The sequence below is a fragment of the Trichechus manatus genome, unplaced genomic scaffold, assembly GCF_000243295.1.
Source record: "Trichechus manatus latirostris isolate Lorelei unplaced genomic scaffold, TriManLat1.0 scaffold00151, whole genome shotgun sequence".
NCBI lineage: Eukaryota > Metazoa > Chordata > Mammalia > Sirenia > Trichechidae > Trichechus > Trichechus manatus.
In genome coordinates, this window is record NW_004444087.1 from 4,345,533 (window position 1) to 4,366,446 (window position 20,914).

At 56.5% G+C, this 20,914-nt stretch overlaps 1 protein-coding gene across 1 annotated transcript in view; it reads left to right on the forward strand.

Moving 5' to 3' along the window:
- Positions 1 to 18,832, forward strand: part of CUNH7orf50 (chromosome unknown C7orf50 homolog) — a 135,083-nt gene extending 116,251 nt beyond the window's left edge. Inside the window, exons 4-6 of the mRNA XM_023740250.1 lie at positions 15,043 to 15,257; positions 16,493 to 16,574; positions 18,271 to 18,832. Coding sequence (XP_023596018.1) covers positions 15,043 to 15,257; positions 16,493 to 16,574; positions 18,271 to 18,459 — 486 coding nt within the window. The 3' untranslated portion in view covers positions 18,460 to 18,832. The remainder of the gene's footprint in view (positions 1 to 15,042; positions 15,258 to 16,492; positions 16,575 to 18,270) is intronic.
- The last annotated feature ends 2,082 nt before the right edge of the window (positions 18,833 to 20,914 follow it).

A 20,914-nucleotide genomic window follows, 5' to 3' on the forward strand; every position in this document is an offset into this window, starting at 1 on the left:
GGAGTGGCCCCTGCCTGCACACACTGTGGGATGGAAGACACCAAGTTAGAGAAGACGTAGATGATGGCAGCTCTACAGCCGCCCTCCCCAACCACATTCCTAAGCCCTGGCTGGTCTTTCTGTATTCTGGAGAGGCCATTGACAAGCTCTCACTGTCTCCACATCACGGGCTTGAGCCTGCTGGCCTGGAACGTGAGAGCCTTCCCCGGCCACCCGATGCTCGGCTGCGTTTGGTTTTTCTCGTGGTGGGGGCGATGATGTGGCTTGTGACAGGTGCCTAGCTGAAAGGCTAGATGCACCTTCTTTTGGTGACTGTGCGTTCACAGGAGAAGCACGGAGACATGTTGATCAGGGTCCGGGAGTGTTTTTATGGGATGTTTTAGTTCTTGTGTGCATGGTTCAGGACGAGAAGGTTCTTCTGATTGATGTGGCTGTACCTAGTATCATGAAGTGTGGCTCAGGCCCCAGGAAACTGAAGTGCGCCTTACTCAGGAGGCACGGAGGCCTATGGGGACATGGGCAGGAGCAAGGCCCTATGCCCTTTCTGTGGGGCCATCACAGTCTCCCAGCCTCTGTTCCCTTCCTGTGCCTCTGCTGCCCTCCTCTCCATCCATGCTATGCAGCTTTCACCTGGCACCTGTCTGTCCTCTGCGAAAGCAGGTCATTCTGAGTTGTAACACGAGAAGCACCCAGGCCGACTGAGACCAGTGCACCAGACCTGCTGGCCCTGATCACCCAGCTGAGCAGCCTTTTCAGCTGAGCCAGGGGCCACCCTCAGCGCCCAGAGCTGACGGAGTGGCTGCTTGGCCACAGACTTGATGCAGGAATCAGGACCTGCCAACATTATCATCTGCCTGGTCCCGCTCCGAACCAAGCCTCCTCTTCTGGGCGAGCTGCAGCCACAGGGACCAGGTGCACCTGCTGTGCCAGCCCACCCTTGGGTCCCAGGCAGGAAAGGGAGACGTGTGGTGTCACCCTGCAGTCGGCACCAGCGTGGGCTGATGGGATAGAGGAGGCCACTGGTGCCAAGGTCACCAACCTGGAGCCCACGCTGTGTTCAGCTGCCGTCAGAGTCAGCTCAAAGGGCAATTCCTCCACTCTCCGCGGTCCTGGCTCAGCCCATGGGCTGCTTCTGGGGCTTGGAAACAGCCCCTCCCTAAGCTGGGCCTGGCGCCACCCAGAGAAGGGCTGCAACAACCTTGGGCAACACGCGTGCCTGTTACCTGCCTGCCCCTCCACCGTCACCAAGACAGTCCTCCCTCAAGCTCTGTGTGCTGTGGACCTGGGCAGGGGGGAAGGACCTGAAGACCACAAGGCCATGGGGTAGGTATGAGACTGCAGGTCCACAGGCGGCCTGGGACACAGGTTGAAGAGGGGCAGGAAGGCCCCTTCCTCTGTCAGGGACCGCCCCCAGAGCCCCCACCAGGCTGCACAGGTACCCCGAGGCCCTTCCAGGATCCCCTATGGCCCCAAGCTGATGCTCTCTAGGCACCATTGGCAGGACAGGTGGCCACTCTGCCAGAGCCCAGGTCTCAACGCAGATGACGCTGTACCCCGCCCCTCCTGGCCCATGCCTCCTCCCAGACCCCCATCTTCTCTTCCTCCCACCTTCTCGGCCCCTACGCCACCCCTTCCAGCAGTAACAGGAAACACTGCAGGCCACAGAGAGAGGGTACACAGCGATATCTGAAGTCGTAAAGCGAGGGGGAAGTGAATCGGGAAGTGAATCACTCGTCGCACTGGGCTGCTGCTGGGAAGCACCTGGGAGGGAGGGAGAGCAGCGCACCCAAAAATAGCTTCCTGGGAAGTCCCGCCCCTTACAGCCTGGCTGGGGATCATTGGGCAGGGGCTGTGTGCCGCTTTGTATGTCTCCTTCCCCATAAAAGCGGTAGGGGTAGTCTTGGTGAGTCATAGATTAACCCAGGATTTTCTTTAATTTGAAGCTTAATTGTGACGCTAGCTATTCGCCACTTAGATTACTGTGTCCCCAAGGCAGCATTACTATTTACAAGCCCCATGCTAAAGCCTTGCCGTGGAGGCAGAGCCCTGGAGGACCGTAGGCCCCTAGCCAGCTCTGCACCTTCCCTGAAGTTCATTCCATCCTTCAGGTTTGAACCCCTGCTGAGAATTTGCATTTCTGACAAGTTCCCAGGTGATACTAATGCTGCTGGTTGAGGCTCAGTTCTGAGAACCACTAGTAGAGTAGGGGTTCTCAACTTTTATCATACATAAGAATCACCTGGGGATCTTGTTAAAATGTAGATTCTGATTCAGTTTATCTAGGGTGGAATGAACCGGTTCAAAGCCCTGCCTGAAGCACAGCCTGGCAGCTTAGGTGCTCTTTCTGCACGCCCTCACCTACCTGGCAGCTAGGGTGCTCTCTCAGCACGTGCTCACTTAGAATCCCCGTGCCTGCTAGGTGTGGTCTCAGTGGTCGGGCAGCCGGGAAAGTGGGCTTCCTGGCTAGAGTAGACCCGCTGGGAAGGAGGAGAGGGATGCTGGTGCACAGGGCAGCATCTCAATACCGTAGCAGCTCTACTGTGCAGATGGGGACATCCTGAAACATGTCTGACCCCTGAGGTCCTGCAGCTGGCAAGGAGAGGCCTGGATGTGTGCTGAGGCCATGGGGCCAGTGTGGCGGCGCCTTCTGGCCATGCCCCTGGGTGAGGGGATGGGCTGTGGGTGTGTATGCAGGGCGATGCTGAGCATCAGAAAGCAACCTCAGTCCCCTGTGGGGTCACGGGGGGTTCTCCAGCCCCCATGCCATTCCCACGGTCGTCCATCTCCTACAGCGGTGGCCACAGAGAATGAGACCTGGGCTGGAGGGAGACCTTTCTGCAAGCCTGTTTTCTGGAAGCTGGATTACGAGTGCTTAGCTAAAAATGTGGCAGGAAGGTTTGATCATATGAGCGCAATGACATACCAAGTTGGTCTTGGACGTTTGGAGTCCCTGGGTGGTGCAAACGGTGAACACGCTCAGCTGCTAACCCAAAAGTTGGAGGTTTGAGTCCACCCAGAGGCACCTCAGAAGAAAAGTCTGGCAATCTATTTCCAAAAAATCAGCCATTCAAAACCTTGTGGAGCACAGTTCTATGCTGACACACGTGGGGTCGCCATAGAGTCAACTTGATGGCAACTAGATTTTTTTCTTTGACTTTTGGAAGCATGCTTTCACGTGAATGTACTCTCAGAGGCTCCTTCCCAAATAATCTCTCAAGGTAGCATGCCTCCACAAGTCAGAGAACAGCTTGCTATTTCACTGGAGTCAGTTGATCAAACTTTTCTGCCATGTTTTTAGCTAAGAACTCCTGTTCCAGCTTCCAGATGATAACAATTAATAAAAATACTTAGTTTCTTAAGTGTCTTTATTTTTTTAGAGTTATCTACATAAGTGTTTGTGGCTGAAATGATGTGATGTCTGGGGGTTTGCTTCACAATAATCCAGGGCTGGGGGAGGTGGCAAAAGATGGGCCTTCGCTGTTGAACATGGGGGTTCATTATACTCTTCTACTTTTACATGTGCTTAGAATTTTCATAGTAACAAAAAGAGAAAAGTGAAGGAGCAAAAGGAAGAGGAGCCCCACTCTCCACAGTGCAGCAGAAAGGCCAGCAGCAGGAGTGTGGCTCCTGGGGCCACTGTTCTCCAGCCCTGGGCAGTCACTCCCCTCCCCAGTCGAGTCTTCCTCCATGACCACAGTCCACACCACATTTAGAGCGGTTGTAGGACTGCGAAGCAGAGTACAGCGCCTGCACCCACTAGGAACTGGACTGCTGAGTTCCACTTCCTGACCCTGGCACAGATAGCATCTTTCCTTTCTGATGCACTCGTAAGCTGGTGTTCTTTTTTGGCAGAGTAGCCTTTTTGTAAGACATCAGGGCACACGCACTATTCTCATCTGGTCCTGAAGCCCCTTCGTCAGCATCCAGATTTAGCACCACTGTCACCCATGAATAGCTCACACCCGTGCAACAGCACAGAGGCTGCAGAGCTGGGGTTAGGAGGAGACAGCACACGTCTGGAAAACTACAGACTGTTCTGGGAGTCTGTTTTCTCCCTCCAAACCTCATCAGAGTTAAAAAGTGTGCATGGAAGTGCTTCCTGCAGGGAGTGGGAGGGGATGGGGGCACAGGGCAGAGCTGGGTCTTGAAGCTTGTTTTAAATGCCGAGGCTGGGCGCTCCTCACCCTGCTCTGCCGGCTGCTGCCCGCTCCACAGGAGCCTGGGAGTGCTCAAGCTGGAAGGCAGCTATCTCCACAAGCAGGAGAGGGAGCCAAGGACTCCGGTGGGCAGCCTCAGCCTAGCTGGCGGCTGCCCATTCTGTCCAGCTCTTGGGGAGAGCAGCACCCAGAGCCACCGCAGGCAGCTCTGAGAGCTCTAACACTGGGCCGCATACCAGCATGGCAGAGGTTGTTGTTTTAACGTGGTACACCATGTCGAGGTGAAAGCAGGTCCAGAGAGCAGGGCACAGTTCTGGGGTCCTGGCAGGGCTCTTACCCCGGACTGGAGCCAGCTGGGGGCTGCAGCCAGGCAAGCCCCCCAGTGGCATGGACCCACAGCTAGTGCAATGTCAATACCAGGACACTGACATTGATACAAGGTGTGTATGTGGTTGTGTCACTGTATCGTGTAGATTCCTAACCATTCCTGTCAAGATACAGAACTTCCTTCTCCACGGTGATCCCCCTCCAACACCTTTACAGTTACCTCACCACCCTCAACCACTGATGTTTTCTCCATCTCTGTAATGACACCGTTCAGGAATATTCTGTAAATGGAGTCACACAGTCTGTGGCCTTTTGTTGCTCAGCACGATGCCGAGACCCATCCAAGTTGTTGTGTCAGTAGTTCTTTCCTGTTTATTGTGACCAGTATCCCATGGGATGGATGGACCAGTGTTAGCATAATCGTCTGCCATTGCAGATCACCTTCATTGCTTCCTGGTTTGGTTCTTACAAACAAAGCTGCTGTGAACATCTGTGTACAGGTGTCTGTGTGGACATTTCTCGTTTCCCTGGGATGAGTGTCCAAGAGTGGACTTGCTGGGTCCTGTGGTAGTTGCATGTTTATAGTTTTTAAAGAAACTGCCGAACGATCTCCCAGAGTGGCTGCACTGTTTCACATTCCCACCAGCCATGTGAGTGGTCCAGTCCTCTGCATCCTCACCAGCATTGGCTGTGCTGTTTATTTTAGCTGTTCTGATAGGTGTGTGTCGACTATGTGGATGCTGAACGCCTTTTCATGTGCTGTTTGCCATCCATGTATCCTCTTTGGTGAAATGCCTGTTTATGTCTTTTGCCCATTTTCTAGTTGGGTTGTGTGCTTTCTTATTAGTGACTTTTCAGAGTTCTATATGGAATCTACATATGAGTCCTCTGTCAGATATGTGTGGTTTGCAAATATTTTCCCCAGCCTGTACTTTGTTTTTTCATCCTCTTAACAGGGTCTTTTGCAGAGCAAAAGCCTTTTAATTTTAATAAAGTGCAACGTGTTGATTTTTCTCTTGGCCACTGGACCATAGAGGTCCTTGTTAGGCCAGGAGCTGGGACACCCACACCCTTAAGCTGGTGTGGAGCGGGCCTCCAGCAGCTGGCACGCAGCGTTCTGGGACACCTGGCCAGAGGGAAATGGGTGTAACATGCTGGGGTGAGAAGCCTAGACCCTCCTTCCCTCTCCCTTCTCGTCTACTCACGCCCAGCCAGCCCCTCCTCCAGGCCCCTGCAGGCTTCTTGTGGATGGGCAGGCTTTTTGGCTGCCAAGGGTACTTGTACTTTTCCTGAACCATGACCCTGATTTGCAGTCTGGGTCTAAGGGGAGGGCGCAGATGAGATGAAGGAGATGTTGCTCCCCTGGTCAGGAAAGAGCTGTGGGATGCCTTCATTCACTCATCCAGCAGTTACTAAGCCCCTGCTGTATGCTGGGCAACACCAGCGAGCAGACAGCCCCTCCCTTGTGGGGCAGATAGCACGGTGGGGGCTGCACAGAGGTATGGACTCACGCTGAGGAGTCCTGGGGGCACCCTGGCATGGTGAGGGTGCACACAGGGGACTGAGGTGGAGTAGAGCAGCAGAGGCTGCCCTGAAGAGGAGGGTGGCGGTGGGGTCACTGAGGGGCAGGAGTGGGTGGGAGAATGTGCCAGGCCAAGGGGAGGGCCTGGGCAGGGGTGAGCAGGGCAGGCTTGGGGAACCCAGGGCCCCTTGCTGTCGGTGGTGGGGACGGTGGAAGTGGAGAGCAGCGGGTTGGGCTGAATCCGGAATCCGGCTATGCCGTCCGACTTGGGTAGCTGTTCCGGGCAAAGCAGTGGGAGCAAGCCGAGGGCGCTGAGTCCTAGTTGGGGAGCTGTCGGGGAGCCTGGGGCTCATTGCCCGTGAGAACTGAAGCAGGGTCTGGGACAGACACCTGGGTGTGTATCCGTTGTCGGCCATCTCCCGGCTGAGTGCGGGCCGAGAAGTTGCTTCACTGCCTTGACTCTCGGTTTCACCTGTACAATCCCCTCCCCGAGAGAGGATCGGATGAGAACGCGCGGCACGCCACAAGCGTCAGGCCGAGATTTACCTTCCCTCCGGCTCCGTGCGCTAAAATCCAGGAGCTGCTATAGGCTGTTAAGTTCTGGTTGGGGACTTCGCTGGTCCCTCCTTCCGTCCGCGCTCACCTGGGCGGCCCGCGCACCCCTGGAGCCCCGCCTACCCGGGGAGCGCAGGCAGGGCTTCCGTCCCCGCCCAGGCCGGTTGAATCTGGTTCCGCCGCGCGGGGGTGGTGCATGCGCAATGCGCGGGGGTGGTGGCCACGAGCAGTGCGCGGGGGTGGTGGCCACGAGCAGTGCGCGGGGGCTGCGGGCAGGTTTGGGCCGGGCGAGGTTGTCTGGTGGGTCGATGCTGGGACTTTGTTGACATTGTTGCTGCAGTTGGTGCTCTGAATAGAACTGACAGGCCGAGACACGGAGGTCAGTGTTCCGAACACTGGAGGGGCCGAAGGCGGGAGTAGGGGCCGGGCGGTGGGGGAGGGAACGGGAGCTGGTGTGACCCCCTCCAACCTCCCTGTCCAGTGAGTTCGGAGTGTGGATGAGGAGCCACGGGCGGAAACTGGTAGGGGGGTGCTGCCGGGCGTCTGGGGAGGGGGCCAAGGTCGTCTATGCGCCCCGAATCCGGGGCAGGTACTTCAGCCACCCCCCTTCCCCCCCACCGCCCAGGGCTGGAGGGCACCTCCAAGTCCGGACCCCGAGTCGTGGGCCCTGTCTCAGCCACATGGGTCAGTCGTTAGAGAGGAGGTGACACAGGTGACCAGACATGGCGGTGCTCCGGCCCCGCCCTGTGGTCCTGACAGCAGGCCACGCACTTCCACGATGCCCCTCGGTGCCGCCCAACAGCTGGATGTGCTATGCCCGGGTTCTGGTGGGTCTGGAGAGGAGCCTGCAGGGACGGGCTCGTTCTAGGGGACATGGGGTCCCGCCTGTCAGCTCCCGTGAGCCCTGACCGTCCTTGGCCTCTTTGAGTCTCAGACTTCCGGGCCTGACCAGAGCATCCCGGCCCAACGGAGGAACCTCCGAGTACTGCCCAGGAACAAGGTCAGCAGGAGAGCAGCTAGTCAGCCCCTCCTCCTGAGTGTCAGGATTCTTGGCCAAGCCCAGGACTCCAGCCCCAGCCCAGTCACAGCTTTGCCACTGACTGACTGCGTGACCCTGGGCAAAGCCCTTCTCTCTCTGAGACCCCACTATATCATTATGAGGCCAGGGGCTGGTCAAAACTGGCCCTTCTACCCCAGCAGAGTGAGTCTGTCATTGCTTTGTCCCTTCCCAGGAGGCCTCTGCTATTTGTCCATCCTGTTGTGCACGGAGTCACCATGACTCAAGTCGACTTGACAGCAGCTAACAGCCACTGTGATCAGTTATCAGGGCCTTGGTAGCCCCAGGCGCTGGGACCTTTGGAAGGCCCAGCCCCCACACTGGCCAGCCTCAGAGTGTGCCATATGTCACATCTTATATAAATGTTTTGCTACAAAAACTCACAAGGGCATTTACAGTTTTCTTTTGAAATTATGTGGCTACAAGTAACTCATTTGAGTAGTGATGTGATTTTTCTAAATTCGTTGTGTATGCACAGGAATTTCTTGCAAAGTGGAAAAAAAAACCTAACCCATAAATAGTTTCCGAATTTGAGAGTGTTTTGAAGGCTCCATTTAACAGTAAATAAAGCTGACATAATGATACACTGGGTGGACTTTTACCCATGTGTTCATTAATTTTGATGTTGTTGTTTTCTTGTTTTGGAGCCAATAACGTGTTATTGGTTTTTTTTGTTTGTTTTTCCCGTAGCTGAAACATTTTTGCTGGCCCTCGAGTGGCTTGCCAGCAGGGCCCAGAGGGCAGAAGGACCCCTGCCCAGGGGGTATGAAGCCCACGTCAGGGGCCCTGGCATGCGAATTTCATTTTACTGTTTTCACTCTGCACCCTGAAGTCAGGACTTGGTTTTCTCTCCAACGGAGGTGCTATCTGTTGTCTCCTGCCCGGGTGGGGAAGAGCTGGTGTTTGCCGGCTCCAGGCCCTGCAGCCAGGCTGCGTGCATTGAATTGGGAAGGCGTTCCTTGCACTTGTGTGTTTTTCAAACATTAAGGGTCTGATTTTTCATAAAAATGGCAAGACCAGCACTGCAAAATTAGGAATTACTGTCAGCTGACTTCTTGCAAGCTGTTGAGAAGCATTTTTTGCGTGTGGGACAGTGATTACCGACCACGGCTTCGAACCAGTTCGTTCTGGTTCAAACTCCTTCTGTGAATTTGCGTTTCCACCCTGTATATACTGAATCAGAATCTACAGTTTGACATGATCCCCACGTGATTCTTACGTATAATAAATTTTGAGAACCACTGCTCTACTAGTGTTTATCAGAATTGATCTCTGATTAGCAGATTATCATCCCCTGGGAACTTGTTAGAACTGCAGACAGGTTCGAAGCCCTGTTTGTGACTCACTTGCAGCCCTGCATTTAGTACTCACCCACTGTGGCTCTGTGGTACCAACCATTGGCCCAGTTTAAAAGCAAGTGCAGCCTTCACTTCCTTTTCAGTCATGTTCCCACAGATGCAATGGAGGCAGATTACAGCTGTATCATTAGGGAGGAATTGGGTGTTATACACAGGATCCCCGCCCAGCTGTGACTCTGCCTCTAACCAGTTGTCATTTGTGCTTGGAAGTCATTCCTGTGACGTTCATCCTGGGCTCTGAGCCTGCCCTGGCCCAACAGGAATGAGAGTTAGGGGCACGGAGAACATCAGACAGTGTCCATGTGCCTAGAGGCAAATCAGGGCCCCTGGAGAGGGCCTCGTGTGAATGAGCAAAACTGCTGCACAAAGCGGCCAAAGCAAAGGGGCTGGTCCTGTTTTCCCAATACAGGGAGAGTCCCTGGGGAGCAGTCGAGTGGGCAGCAGGGGCTTTTGGGGCCTGGGGGCTTTGGGGTCAGGATCCCCAGCTCAGATTCTGCTTCTGCCAAGGACTGGGCCATTCCATTGAGGTCCCATCTGGCCTGTAGACGGGTAGCAGTGCCAGCATTCTCTGTACAGGCTGTGGGCACGATAGGGGGACTCAGATATACCCCCCAGAGAGGAGTCCCTGGCCAGACAGTGTCCTGGTGAGTCCTGGCCGGGTTTTTAGGTCTTTGGCACTATGTCTTATGTGAGGCCCTCAGACAGGTGGGAGCCGTGGAAGAAGAGGCCCTGGTGCCCGCCTCTGGGCATCCAGCCCCACGGAGGCAGCAAGAGGCTTTGGGTGAAGGAGTGAGGTTCATTCTGAAGTCCAGCACAGGAGCCCAAGCCCACTTTACTGTGAACGTGTCATGAGGGGGAACGGCGACTGTGGCTGTGTCGGCAGTAGTGGGGGTGGGAGCCAGTGTGACCGCGTGGCCCTGCTGCCAGCTTGCTCTCTGAGGACAGGAGAATCTGACTGAACATGTTGGGCGCTGGGCCAATCATGTCCTGGGGTCACCTCTGCGGCCCCGAGAGCACTTGGAGACAAACATCCCACTCTCTCAGCAGGTGTGCATGCCCTGGCTGCATGATGGACCCCTGTGCACGGTACTGCCAGGGATGCCTCATGGACATCTATCCTCCGTGTTCTGTCACTGAGGGGTCACAGCAGAGCCACACTCCTTCCTCTCTTCAGGACCCCCTCTGCCCCGTGTCTGTCTGCCACGAGGAAGCATGCTGTCCAGGACAGCCCAGGTGCAGAATGGGGTGGATGGCCTGTGAAACTGAAACGTGTCGTGTTGAAAACAGAAATGGCGACTTGCAGTGTCCTAGAGCTTTCAGTTTCCAGAAACCACGCCTGAGCCTTAAAGATGGTTCCCCATCCTAGAGTAGCCCACGCGGCTTGCCTTTTGGTCCAGGGACATCTCTGGTCGCCTACAGCCCTTACCTCAGCCCAGACACTGGCATCCAGTTGCCAAGCACCAAGGGTCCATGCTCCCTACCCCTTATCCTGCAGCCAGATCCTCTGCCCATGAGGGAAGGTAGGACCCGCCTAGTCAGAGTGGGGCTGGGTTCCAGTCAGCTGGGGCTGTCCATCTTTGGGGAAGTTGTTCAGACAGATCTGCTGAAGAAAGGGTCCCATCTTCTCCACCCCACCACACCCTTCACCCGCACTGAAATGGGATCTGTGTCTCCAGGCCGACTGGGAGAGTCCTGCAGTCCTGGCTTGCCTCCGGCCACCACTCAGCACCGGGAAGGGCCCACGTCCGGTGTCGGTGGGCCCAACCTCATCCACCAGCTTCAGTCCTGCGGTTGGTCCTCAGACTGGCTCCTTCCGTGGTTTCTGTCCAGATACATTACCGCATGTCCTATAGTTTTCCCTTGCGTATTGGCATTTAACAAACTTTCTCTCACAGTACACTTTTGTTTCAGTCTCAAGTTAATAGCAAAGCTTAGAAAAAGCTGTTTCCCTGCACCCTCCTGACACAGCAGCAGTAGGGCTCTGAGCTGCCCTTGTCTGCATCCTGGGGCATCTTCCGGCTCCTTCGCGGTTTGTCGCACCAGCTGGCCTGTGTGCAGCCTGTAGCATGAAGCCGTTCTTGGAGCCGGGGCCTGCTGGAGCCCTCACTTCAAGTCCTGGCAGAGGGACTGAAGCGCATTCCAGCATCAGCACTGGAGTGAGGTTTTCCGGGAACAGGAGGCACTCCCACATGAGCCAGGGCCACCGCGGGGAAGCTACTCTCCCAAACCACTGGCCTGGATTGAGTTGAGGGTCACACCCCCATTCTGCCTCTGGCCTGAGCCGAGGCCGGTACAGGGTCTCCCCAGCACAACCCTCATTTCCTTCTCTGTAGGCGGGAAGCTGGGCTTGGAGTCCAGGTCTTCGAGGAGTTCTCTGGAATCCTGAGCATGTGCTTCCGGGGAGAGACCAGCAGTTTGCATCGTGTCCTTGTGGGAGAGACAGGGAGGGGCTTGGGGGCACTCAACCTGTAAGGACACCTCACAAGCACCCCAGCCCCCCGAGGGCATGTGTGTGCTGTGGGAAGTGAGGTCTGTTCTCACGGCTCGCATGTCAGGTGTCTGCTGGAGGTCTTTATTCTCACTGACCCCTTGCTGAAATGTGGTATCTCGTGTTGTGGATGTCGTAGCACCCCAGCAGTAGGCACAGTGTTGTCACATCACATCACCGCAGCAGGAATCTCAAGATGCTGCTTGTACACCTCGCTCCTCAGGAGTTACGGGGTTGTCAGGCCAGCTGGGCCTGGTCACCTGATACGTTAATGAGGCTGTGCCTGACTGTGTCTCAGGCGGGCGCTATGATGTTCTCATACCTTCTTCTTCTGTCTGTGGCCCATACCTCAAGTCTGTGGCTTGACTCCGAGTTTGTGACCTGGACCCAGAATCTGTGACTTGTACCTTGAACCTGTAACTTGTGCCCAAGTCTGTGACCTGGACCCCAAGTCAGCCTGTGTACTGTGTTTTACCCATTTAAGAGCCTCACTCTGAGAGGGTGTGTGGCTTCACCAGGCACCCAGGTTTCATGGCCCACGAGGAGGACGCCCTGCTCTCGCAGGAGAACTGCCAACAAGAACGTCTGACTGTATCTATACCTGCACCTACATCTGGGACCCCGAGACAGCCGCTGTCCCTGTCCTCCAGGAGCTCACGTGTCCAACTGTGAGCTCCCCGAGGGCAGAGCCCGTGTCTGCCTCCTTGCAGCGCCTAGCCCACCAGACCAGCTCTCACCTCAGTCCTCACCACTGTGGATAACGACAGCTGCCCCCTGGAGAAGCCTGTTTCATTCCCTGCTCTGAGGTGACCTGCCTGGGGCATGTTGGGGACAGGGGTCCTTGACCTTGCTCAGATCTGCCAGGCTAGCAGAGGCTTCTGCGATACGCAAGTCAGGGGCCGGAGTGTCCGGCCAGGGAGATGCCAGCAGTCCCGTCCCAGCCAGCTGTGTCCTTGGTCTCCCAGCTCCTGAGGCTTGGCTGGTTTTATTGTTGGGTTACACGGTTACAGAGCAGTGACTTCCTGAATTGCTGATGTACATGTGTTAATTTCAATCAGGTTTTCTCAAACAGTGGGAGAGGAGGGGGTCTTTATTATCAGATGTTCTATTTGTATAGTAGTGAGGAGGTAACTAAGTATCAGTCACGTGTTTAGTTAACCAAATACTGAATTCTGGTCGCCCCTCGGTGTCCGCGGGGGATTGGTTCCTGGACCAGTCCAAGTCCCTGATATAAAATGGCATAGTGTTTGCATATAACCTACACACATCCTCCTGTATACTTTAAATCCTTTCTTTATTACTTACAGTACTTAATACAATGCAGATACTATGTAAATTGTTACTATACAGTACTGTATCATTTAGGGAATGACAAGATGCGGGGTGAACAGTGCTGAAAGGAGTGCTGGAGAGAGACAGGCTCTGAAATGGCGGGAGGCTACAGCAGGGGATGCCTACACATCACTTCATTCCCGTGGATTCAGCGTAGTGCTCGGAGCGGCAAATTCATGTTTTGCTTTTTGTAACCTTTTTTCCTCCAAATATTTTCAGTGTGCAGTTGGTTGAATCCAATACGGAGGGCCAGCTGTACCTTTTTTTCTTCTTTTTGGTTGGAACAATGAGCCTTTAAAGAATTTAACAGTTTATACTGCATCTTTTGTATAGCTGACTGATTGATCCTGCTGAGTACTGTGTATTTCTGGTCATTGAAGTTCCACGGGTCCTATGGTCACAGGACTGGCCGGGGGTGGAGGGGGGGCTGCCTTGCAGTTCTGTAAGCTGTCACTCCTGGGGGAGGCTGGATGAATGTACGCGTGTCTCTCTGTTATTTCTCTCAATTGCATGTGAGTCTACCATGATCTCAAGGTAAAAAGTTAATTTAAAAAATGGTGCGGAACACTCCATCTCTTGCTCTTCATTGTTTTCCGGAAAAAGTCACTTGCTGCCTTGAGTTACCGTCTTGAATTCTAATAATTGGGGTCATAAGTCTAGTTAAAGTTCAGTCTTCCAACCGATTCCCTGAAGCTGTCATATGCTTTCTGGCCTGTGCACCCCTGGCGTTCCATCTGAAGAGTAGCCGAAGGAACAGGTGCTCCTTAGCACCCTTAGGGACCCCCTTCCTGTTACTCTGCCGAGACCTCCGCTGCCACCTGTTGGCTGCATCCCCAAGCTGGTCCTTGGGTCATCTGTGTGACTCACAGGGAAGGGCGCCCAGCCACTGGATCAGCGAAGTCCAGGGCCCAAAATCTTCCTTCCTTAAGATGGGCCCCGCTGAGTGGTCTGTGTTGTGACCAATTGACACCGTTGGTGGAGGGCTCCGTTGCTGAGGGGCTTCGTGGGCAGACTCAGAAGGGGCAACATGGAGGAGGCTCTCAGGGCTGGGGTATGGGTGTCCTTCATGGTTGTCTCAACAATCACCTGGCGCAGCCCTGAGGTTTCCGTCGCGGGCAGGGGGAGGGGGTGGAGAAACCAGCTCTTTTGTTGCAGAAGATTCCGGAAGGGGGGGTGCACTAAGTGGGAGCACAGAGGTGGTCAGGTTTGACATTTAAGGGGCCTGCCTGGTGTCCTGGGGGAGGGTGGGGCAGAAGAGGTTTGGTTCTGAGAAGGCTGGAAGGTGCAGGTGAGCCGGGGGTGAGGGGCTCACCCTTCCTGGAAGTGCAGTGGCTCCGGATTCCAGCCCCAAGGCCATTTCCTCTCAGGCGCCTGGCCCCAATCCAGGTAAACACAACTGCTGTTGCGGCTTTTTCCAGGAAAGACTGGGTGCATGGACAGCTGCCCAGTCACAGTGGCCCCTCCCCAACCAGGGTGGCTGCACTGCCATTGTCCCTGCTGGTTTTCTGTGTGGTTAGTTTAAGGTGGGGCTGGGGGGTGGAGGCGGCTGGGAAAGACCACAGCATAGCCCTACAACCCACCAAAGAGGCACCCTGAGAGCTGGGGGAGTGGGTTGTGCCTCCAGGGCTCTGGGTTCTGGAGGGGTCAGAGGGACCTAGATTCATGGCTGAAGGTCCCCATCTTCCTCCAACCCACTTCAGCTGCCAGCTTGGACAGGGCCAGGAGGGAACGAGGTACCAGGAATTGGGGGTTCAGGCAGCTGCACACAGGTGTCTTAGAGTCCCCAGGACTACTGCCCCGGTGACCACATCCCAGTCAGCACAAGGCCTCCCAACAGGCAGGGGTTATGCACATGTAGAAGGTATAGTTAATGTTTGCTAGAGGAGAGTGAATACCTCCCTAACCCCCATGGAAGACAAGACCCCTGTGGAGGTCTTGTCGTAAGGCAGCCAGGTGGCTGTAGAACTCAGAGTCTGCCACAGAGGTCTGCCTGTTATGGGAGGGGGCCCGAGATTATTTCAGACAAGCAGGTTAAGCACAGCTAAGCCAAGCCTTCCCCACAAGACTCTGAGGCTTGCGTCTCCACCCTTATCTGACCACTCACGCCCCAGTGCACGAAGTCTCTGCTGAACGCCATCAGCAGGGCCGTGTGAGTCCTTGGAGATGTCTTACCAGCTTGAGAGTTGGGGGCAGAGGGCAGGGGTCCTTCCCAGAGGCCTGACAGCTGGCCATCCCCTGACTTTCAGAGCGGGGCAGCGAGCGGCGAAGTGCCAGAGGTGAACCAGGTACCATCCCTGTCCCCAGCAGAGCAGCGGGCCCTGGAGCGGAAGCTGAAGAAGGAACGGAAGAAGGAGGAGAAGCGGCGCCTGTGGGAGGCAGGGGGCTGCCCTGCCCCGCAGACCCCAGCCACACCTGAGCCCGCGCCTTCGGGGGCCACATTGGCCCTGGACTACCTCTGTAGGTAAGGAGCCCCCTACCCGGTGCTCGGGATGAGGCCATGGGGCTTCATGGGCAAGGTGGCTCAGGAGTAAAGGCTCCTGTCGAGAGGACTGATGGAGAGCAGGCCAGGGGTGTAGGGAGCACGCAGGCAGAGGGCAGGGTGGGCCTGTCCCAGGGTAAGGGGTCTGTAGGGGAGCCTGGAGCGCAGGTGACGGGCTGGGTCCTTCTGTTAGAGAGGAGCCCACACCTGGTTCGGTCATAGCTTGGGCAGAATGGCAGATAATGAGCTGACCACGTGTGCAACAGCTTCTAGAGGCCCGGAAGTAAGGCCAGGGAGTTAGAAATTTCGTTTGCAAAGACATTTTCTGAGGAGGTGGAGGCATGTGATCCAACAGCCTCCGTGGGAAACGGGCCCTGTTCCCACAGCTCTGTGGACTGGCTCAGAGGGCTACCATCTGCACGTTCCAGCCAGGAGGTCAGGTGGAGGGTCTGGGCTAGGTGGTCCTGGATCGGATGCCATGTTTCTGCTGAGAGTGTGTCCAGGGCTCCTCCGCCTCCCAGGCGGGGAACGCTGTGGGAGCCACCACCTCAGGCCAGAATCTGGCTGCTCTGGAAAGGTGACCCCATCCCTAGACCCTGACCCTGTGAAAGATGGGGATGTGACCACAGACAGGGCTCTGTGGGGGCAGAGAGGTCCTATCTGTCACTGTCCTCGTTTTCCAGATGAAGAAATGGGCCCTGGGTTCAGAGACAGGGAAGGGGCTCAGGTCAGCTCGAGGATGCTGAGGCATTGTCTATGGGTGACTTGGTGCGCTTAGCTTGGCCCCTCATCTAGGGCTTTCCATCTCCACATTCATCCATGTGTGCCCCTCCCCTGGAGCTGGCAGTAGCCCTGTGAGGACACATCTGAGGTGGCCTCGCTGTGGCCTGGCTGAGCCCTCGTTGGCCACTCTCGTTGGGTTTGCTTGGAAATGTTTTGCCAACAGGTAACTGGCCATAGTGTGCACCAAACATGTATCAAATGACGGTGACCAAACCTGGAAATCCAGAATGTTACCATCAGAATTGTGGAGTCACAGGGCTGCCATTGATGGTCCCCAAAGGGGATGTGGGTGGCCCGGCCCCACATCCTCCTCTCTCTGGCTGGGGTATCTGAGGGTGGGAGGTGGGCGCAGCCCAGGCTGGGGTCCGCCTCCTGAGTGAGGGCCTGAGGTCTCCCCAGCTCCTTCACCCTGAGATGCCCCTGATTTTCCCCAGCTGGGCCCAGAAGCACCAGGACTGGAAGTTCCAGAAGACGCGGCAGACCTGGCTCCTGGTCCACATGTACGACAGCGACAAGGTCTGTGGGGGGGTGGGGGGCTCGGGCCAGGTCTCTGAGGGGCGGGGGGACACAGGGGTGGACTCCAGCCAGGTTTCTGAGGTAGGGGCTCAGGCCAAGTCCCTGAGGGGCTGGGGTGGGGGGCTCAGGCCAGGTTTCTGAGGAGCAGGGGGGAATCCAGCCAGGTCCCTGAGGTGGGGGCTCAAGCCAGATCCCCCAGGGGCTAGGGCCATGTCCACTCGCCCCCTTCCAGGGCAAGGAGGGGGCATCCCAGCCTGAAAGCTCCTCGTCACCCCTACCCAGCGGCCATGCTGAAACCCTGGGCCAAGACGCCCGTTGGAGAGGCCTGTTCTCACAGAACTTTGTGGTGAAACCCCCCTCTGCCTGGACACCCCCAGTCCAACCCCTAACTACAGAGAGGAAGCAGGCTCCAAGGAGGGGGCTGGCTCAGGGCGGGGGAGTGAGTGGCCAGGTTAACGTGGAGTCGGCCCGGTGCTTCGTGTGGAGGAACCGTTCCTCTGGGATCAACACACGTCCTGTGGGGGGAGACCTGGAAGCTACAGAGTCATGTGCTCAGACAGAGCTGCAATGGCGCCATCGTGTTACCCACATTCCTTAGTTGGCACCACTGTGAACAAGAGCTTACTCTTCTCCCACGTGTGTACTGACTGACTCCTTGGCTGACATCCATCAGCACCACTCTGTCTGCTTGGTGGGCTGTGACCCATCACTGTTGTCATTTATTCTGACAGTTGTGGTGACTCCCACCGCAGGAGGTCAACGGTGCCCCGAGTGTACAAAATGGGGGGGGTGTCAGTCTCAGGGTCAAGGAAGCCTCGTGAGGGAGGAGCCTTTGAGCTGAGCCCAGAAGTCTGCCCCGGGCATGGGGTCCCCTTGTCCCAGCACCATTTATTGAATGGAATCAGTCGGCAGCCTTGTCGGAATTGAGTTGACCACAGATGTCAGGGTTCATTTCTGGACTCACGTCTATCCCATTGGTCTGTACGTCTGTCCTTAGGCCAGAACCACATTGTCCTGATTACCGTAGCTTTGCAGCAAGTTCTGAAATCAGGAAGTATGAGTCCCTGACTTCTTTTAAAGTGGACTTTCAACCACTTCTGGTCCGTACTGCTATTTCTAGAAACAACTGGTCCGTTCAGTTCTGGGGTAGGGTGGAGGGTTCTGCAGTGTCATTGGTTTCTCTCGTCTCTTCATGCTACTGGGTGAGCTCCTTGCTCCTCACGCCCGGGAAGTCAGCCGTCGTCAGCCCGTCTGCTTGCACACCCCCAGGGTCTTGATACCATTCTCTCTTCTCACTCCCTCAGCCCAGCAGTTTTATCCCTTTAGAACATGCATCTACTTACTGTTGATTCTGTGGGATTTTGGGGGGTGTGGAAACCAGCATGGTCTGTGCCGGACTCGGCTGGGGCAGAAGAAGAAACATTCCCCCAGCCTGGGCCTGTCTCCACGTTCCTCCGCTCCTTCTGGCCTTGAGCAGTTGGACGGAGCGGGGGCAGGTGAGGCACAAGGCCCTCAACGATGGGGGTGCCCAGGGGCCTGATCTCCAACCAGCTCTTCACAAGGTGATGCTGCCTGGTCACCCCACCCTCTGTCTCGAGTCAGGGCACCACGTTGTGGGCACTTCACTTCTCTGCCGCAGGATCCACTTGCCAGCCCCACCTGCCTGACTGACTACTCTCGTCTCTGCCCCATCCAGGTTCCTGATGAGCACTTCCCCACCCTGCTGGCCTACCTGGAGGGGCTGAAGGGCCAGGCCCGCGAGCTGACTGTGCAGAAGGCTGAGGCCCGGATGCAGGCGCTGGATGCAGCGGGAGCTGGCGGCTCGGACCCTCTCCTGTTGGGGCAGGTCCAGCGCATCCGCCAGGTGTTGCAGCTGCTCTCCTAGCAGCGGGGCCGTCCTTGGGCCGTGTGGGTACAGCTCGGCCACCCCCCCTCCCCACTGCAGTGGGGCTGCAGGCCCGAGGGGCACTGGCTGCCAGTGGCCAGCGCGGAGCTGGCTTCGGTTCCCACAGAGGACACCTCCCCCACCTGAGCCTCCTCAGGCAGGAAGAGCCCCACGTCCAGAGCCTTGATTTCCTCTCTGGAGGCATCTGCCTGCTGTTGGGATGGGAGCTGCACCCTTCTGCATTGTTTAAATCCCTCTACAGCGGGAGGGAGGAGCCCTGGTTGCACAGTGGTTAAAGCGCTCGGCTGCTAACCAAACCCACCAGCTGATCCTTGGGAGAAAGATGTGGCAGTCTGCTTCTATAAAGATTACAGCCTTGGAAACCCTGTGGGGCAGTTTTACTTTGTCCTGTAGGGTTGCTGTAAGTGAGAATCAACTCAACGGCAGCGGGATGGATGGATGAGAGCAGGTGATGGCTCTGAGCTAATTGAAGTCCCTGGTCCTCACCTGCGGACGGCCGTTGGCCCCCCGCAAAGGAAATTGTTTGTTGAGGGAAATGTCTATTTTTCTACGGGGATGTTTTTCAGAAATTGACCCAGAGCTGCAGCCCCACCCCCACCCCACCCCTGCTGTGGTCGGTGGTGTCGGGGGTCGTGGGGGTGCTCTGTGTTTGGATCATTTCCCAGATCTTTCCTGGTCGCCTGCTACATTCATGGTGGGGCCCATGGCTGTGGCGCCTCCCACCGTCAGTAAAATGAAACACCTCTCAGGGCCAACACCATGTCGCGCCTGTGTGGCTGTTTCCTTTTCTGCTGGCGTGAGTTCGCTACCTCTGCTTCAAAATCTGACACAGCCCCCACCCCAAGATGGCCATGTGCTGTTTTCGAGACACTGGGTAGGTGGGTCAGGACCAGACGGGACAGGCATAAAGGAGCAAACTCAGAGCAGCAGGAGTGGGGAGGGGCCGGGACAGCGTGGGAGAGGGCTGGGGGTGTGGGAGTGAGGTGCAGAGCTGAGAGGGGGTGCTCCCTCCTGCCTCCAGGACTTGCTATCTGCTGTTTTCTGCCACGAACACCTCTCTCTATCTCACTTTTAATTTCTAAATGTCAGGCATTTCAGACATACAGATGAGAACAATCAAGCCCACGAGTCCCACCACCAGCTTTATCACAGCTCAGCATCGGCATCCTCGCCTCAGATGGCGCCCTTTCCCCGTGATGATACAGCACAGCTGACCCCCAAATCTGTGCCCCCCACACAGGGCCCATCGTGATCACGACACTGAATGCAGCAATCCAATTATCGTGAAGCCCCCTCCCCAGCCAGGGCAGAGATGAGATTTGAAAGTGGGAGATGTCAGAATAGACCAGAGAACAGGCTCTTGGAATGATGATTGGTCTAGAGGCTGCCTCACTTTCAGCTCTGCAGCTCCCCATTCAGAGCCCAGGCCAGCACAGCTGTGGGAGCCAGCCATGGGCCAGGCAGCTCTGAGGGAGGGGGAGGGCAGCCAGTGTGGAAGGCCAGTGCTTGAGGCTGCCTCCCTGCCCCATGCTGGCAGGACAGCTCCAGTGCCCCCTCCTGTCCCAGCCTGCACAATGTGTCCCTGCCCCTGCCCCTGCCCCAGGCCACCAGTAATGGAACAGAGGTCGGCTTCCAGACACAATGCAGGACACCCAGTTAGATGTGAAGGTCACACAATGGTTAATGTAAGCTGGTCCCTACCACGTTGGCAGAACTTGGCAACCCTCGTTCAGAGAGGTCAGGGTTGCGGGAGGCCCCGTTCGGGGACGTGACTGTGAGCCCCCATGTGCCCTTGAGCCCCGTCATCCCCTCATTCATAAAGGGGGCGTTAGCAGTGGTGGACTCAAGAGTTGGGGAAGATTGAACAACAAGGTGCCCAAAGCCCCAGAGCCGCCTCTGTGGGTGTGGGGTGTGTCAGCCTCTTGGCCTCAGTCCCCTGTCTGCAGCAGGGCCCTAAGGGGCTGAGGAGTCACCTGTGAGGAGCCCACATCCTGCTCCCCTGCAGGGGCTCCCTGATTCCATATGGATCCTTCCAGAAGTAGCTGCCCCTGCTGGTCTCTGCTGATTACACGGGGACTGGGGCGAGGTGGTACCAGGGGGTCCCCTAGTCATCCCTGGCCCTGGGGAGGTCAGTACAGAGGGCCTCTTAGAGTGGAACTCCTGGTTTTGGCTTCCGGCACCGGAGCCCTACACTGTCCCAGCAAAGCCTGTACCATAGTTGGCATCACCCCGGTTGTACAGATGGGGAACTGAGGCCCAGAGGTCTATTCCAGGTCCCAGCAAACTGGGACCAGCCCAGGGCTGGAACTTCATCCCCCATGTCCCATGGGGGTGGGGGAGGTGTGAGCGGCCGCCAGGGGGACCTTCCCCAAAGGAAGACGCCCGTGAGCCCCCTCACTGCATCCATGCGGGCCGAGAGCGGCCCCTGGTGGGG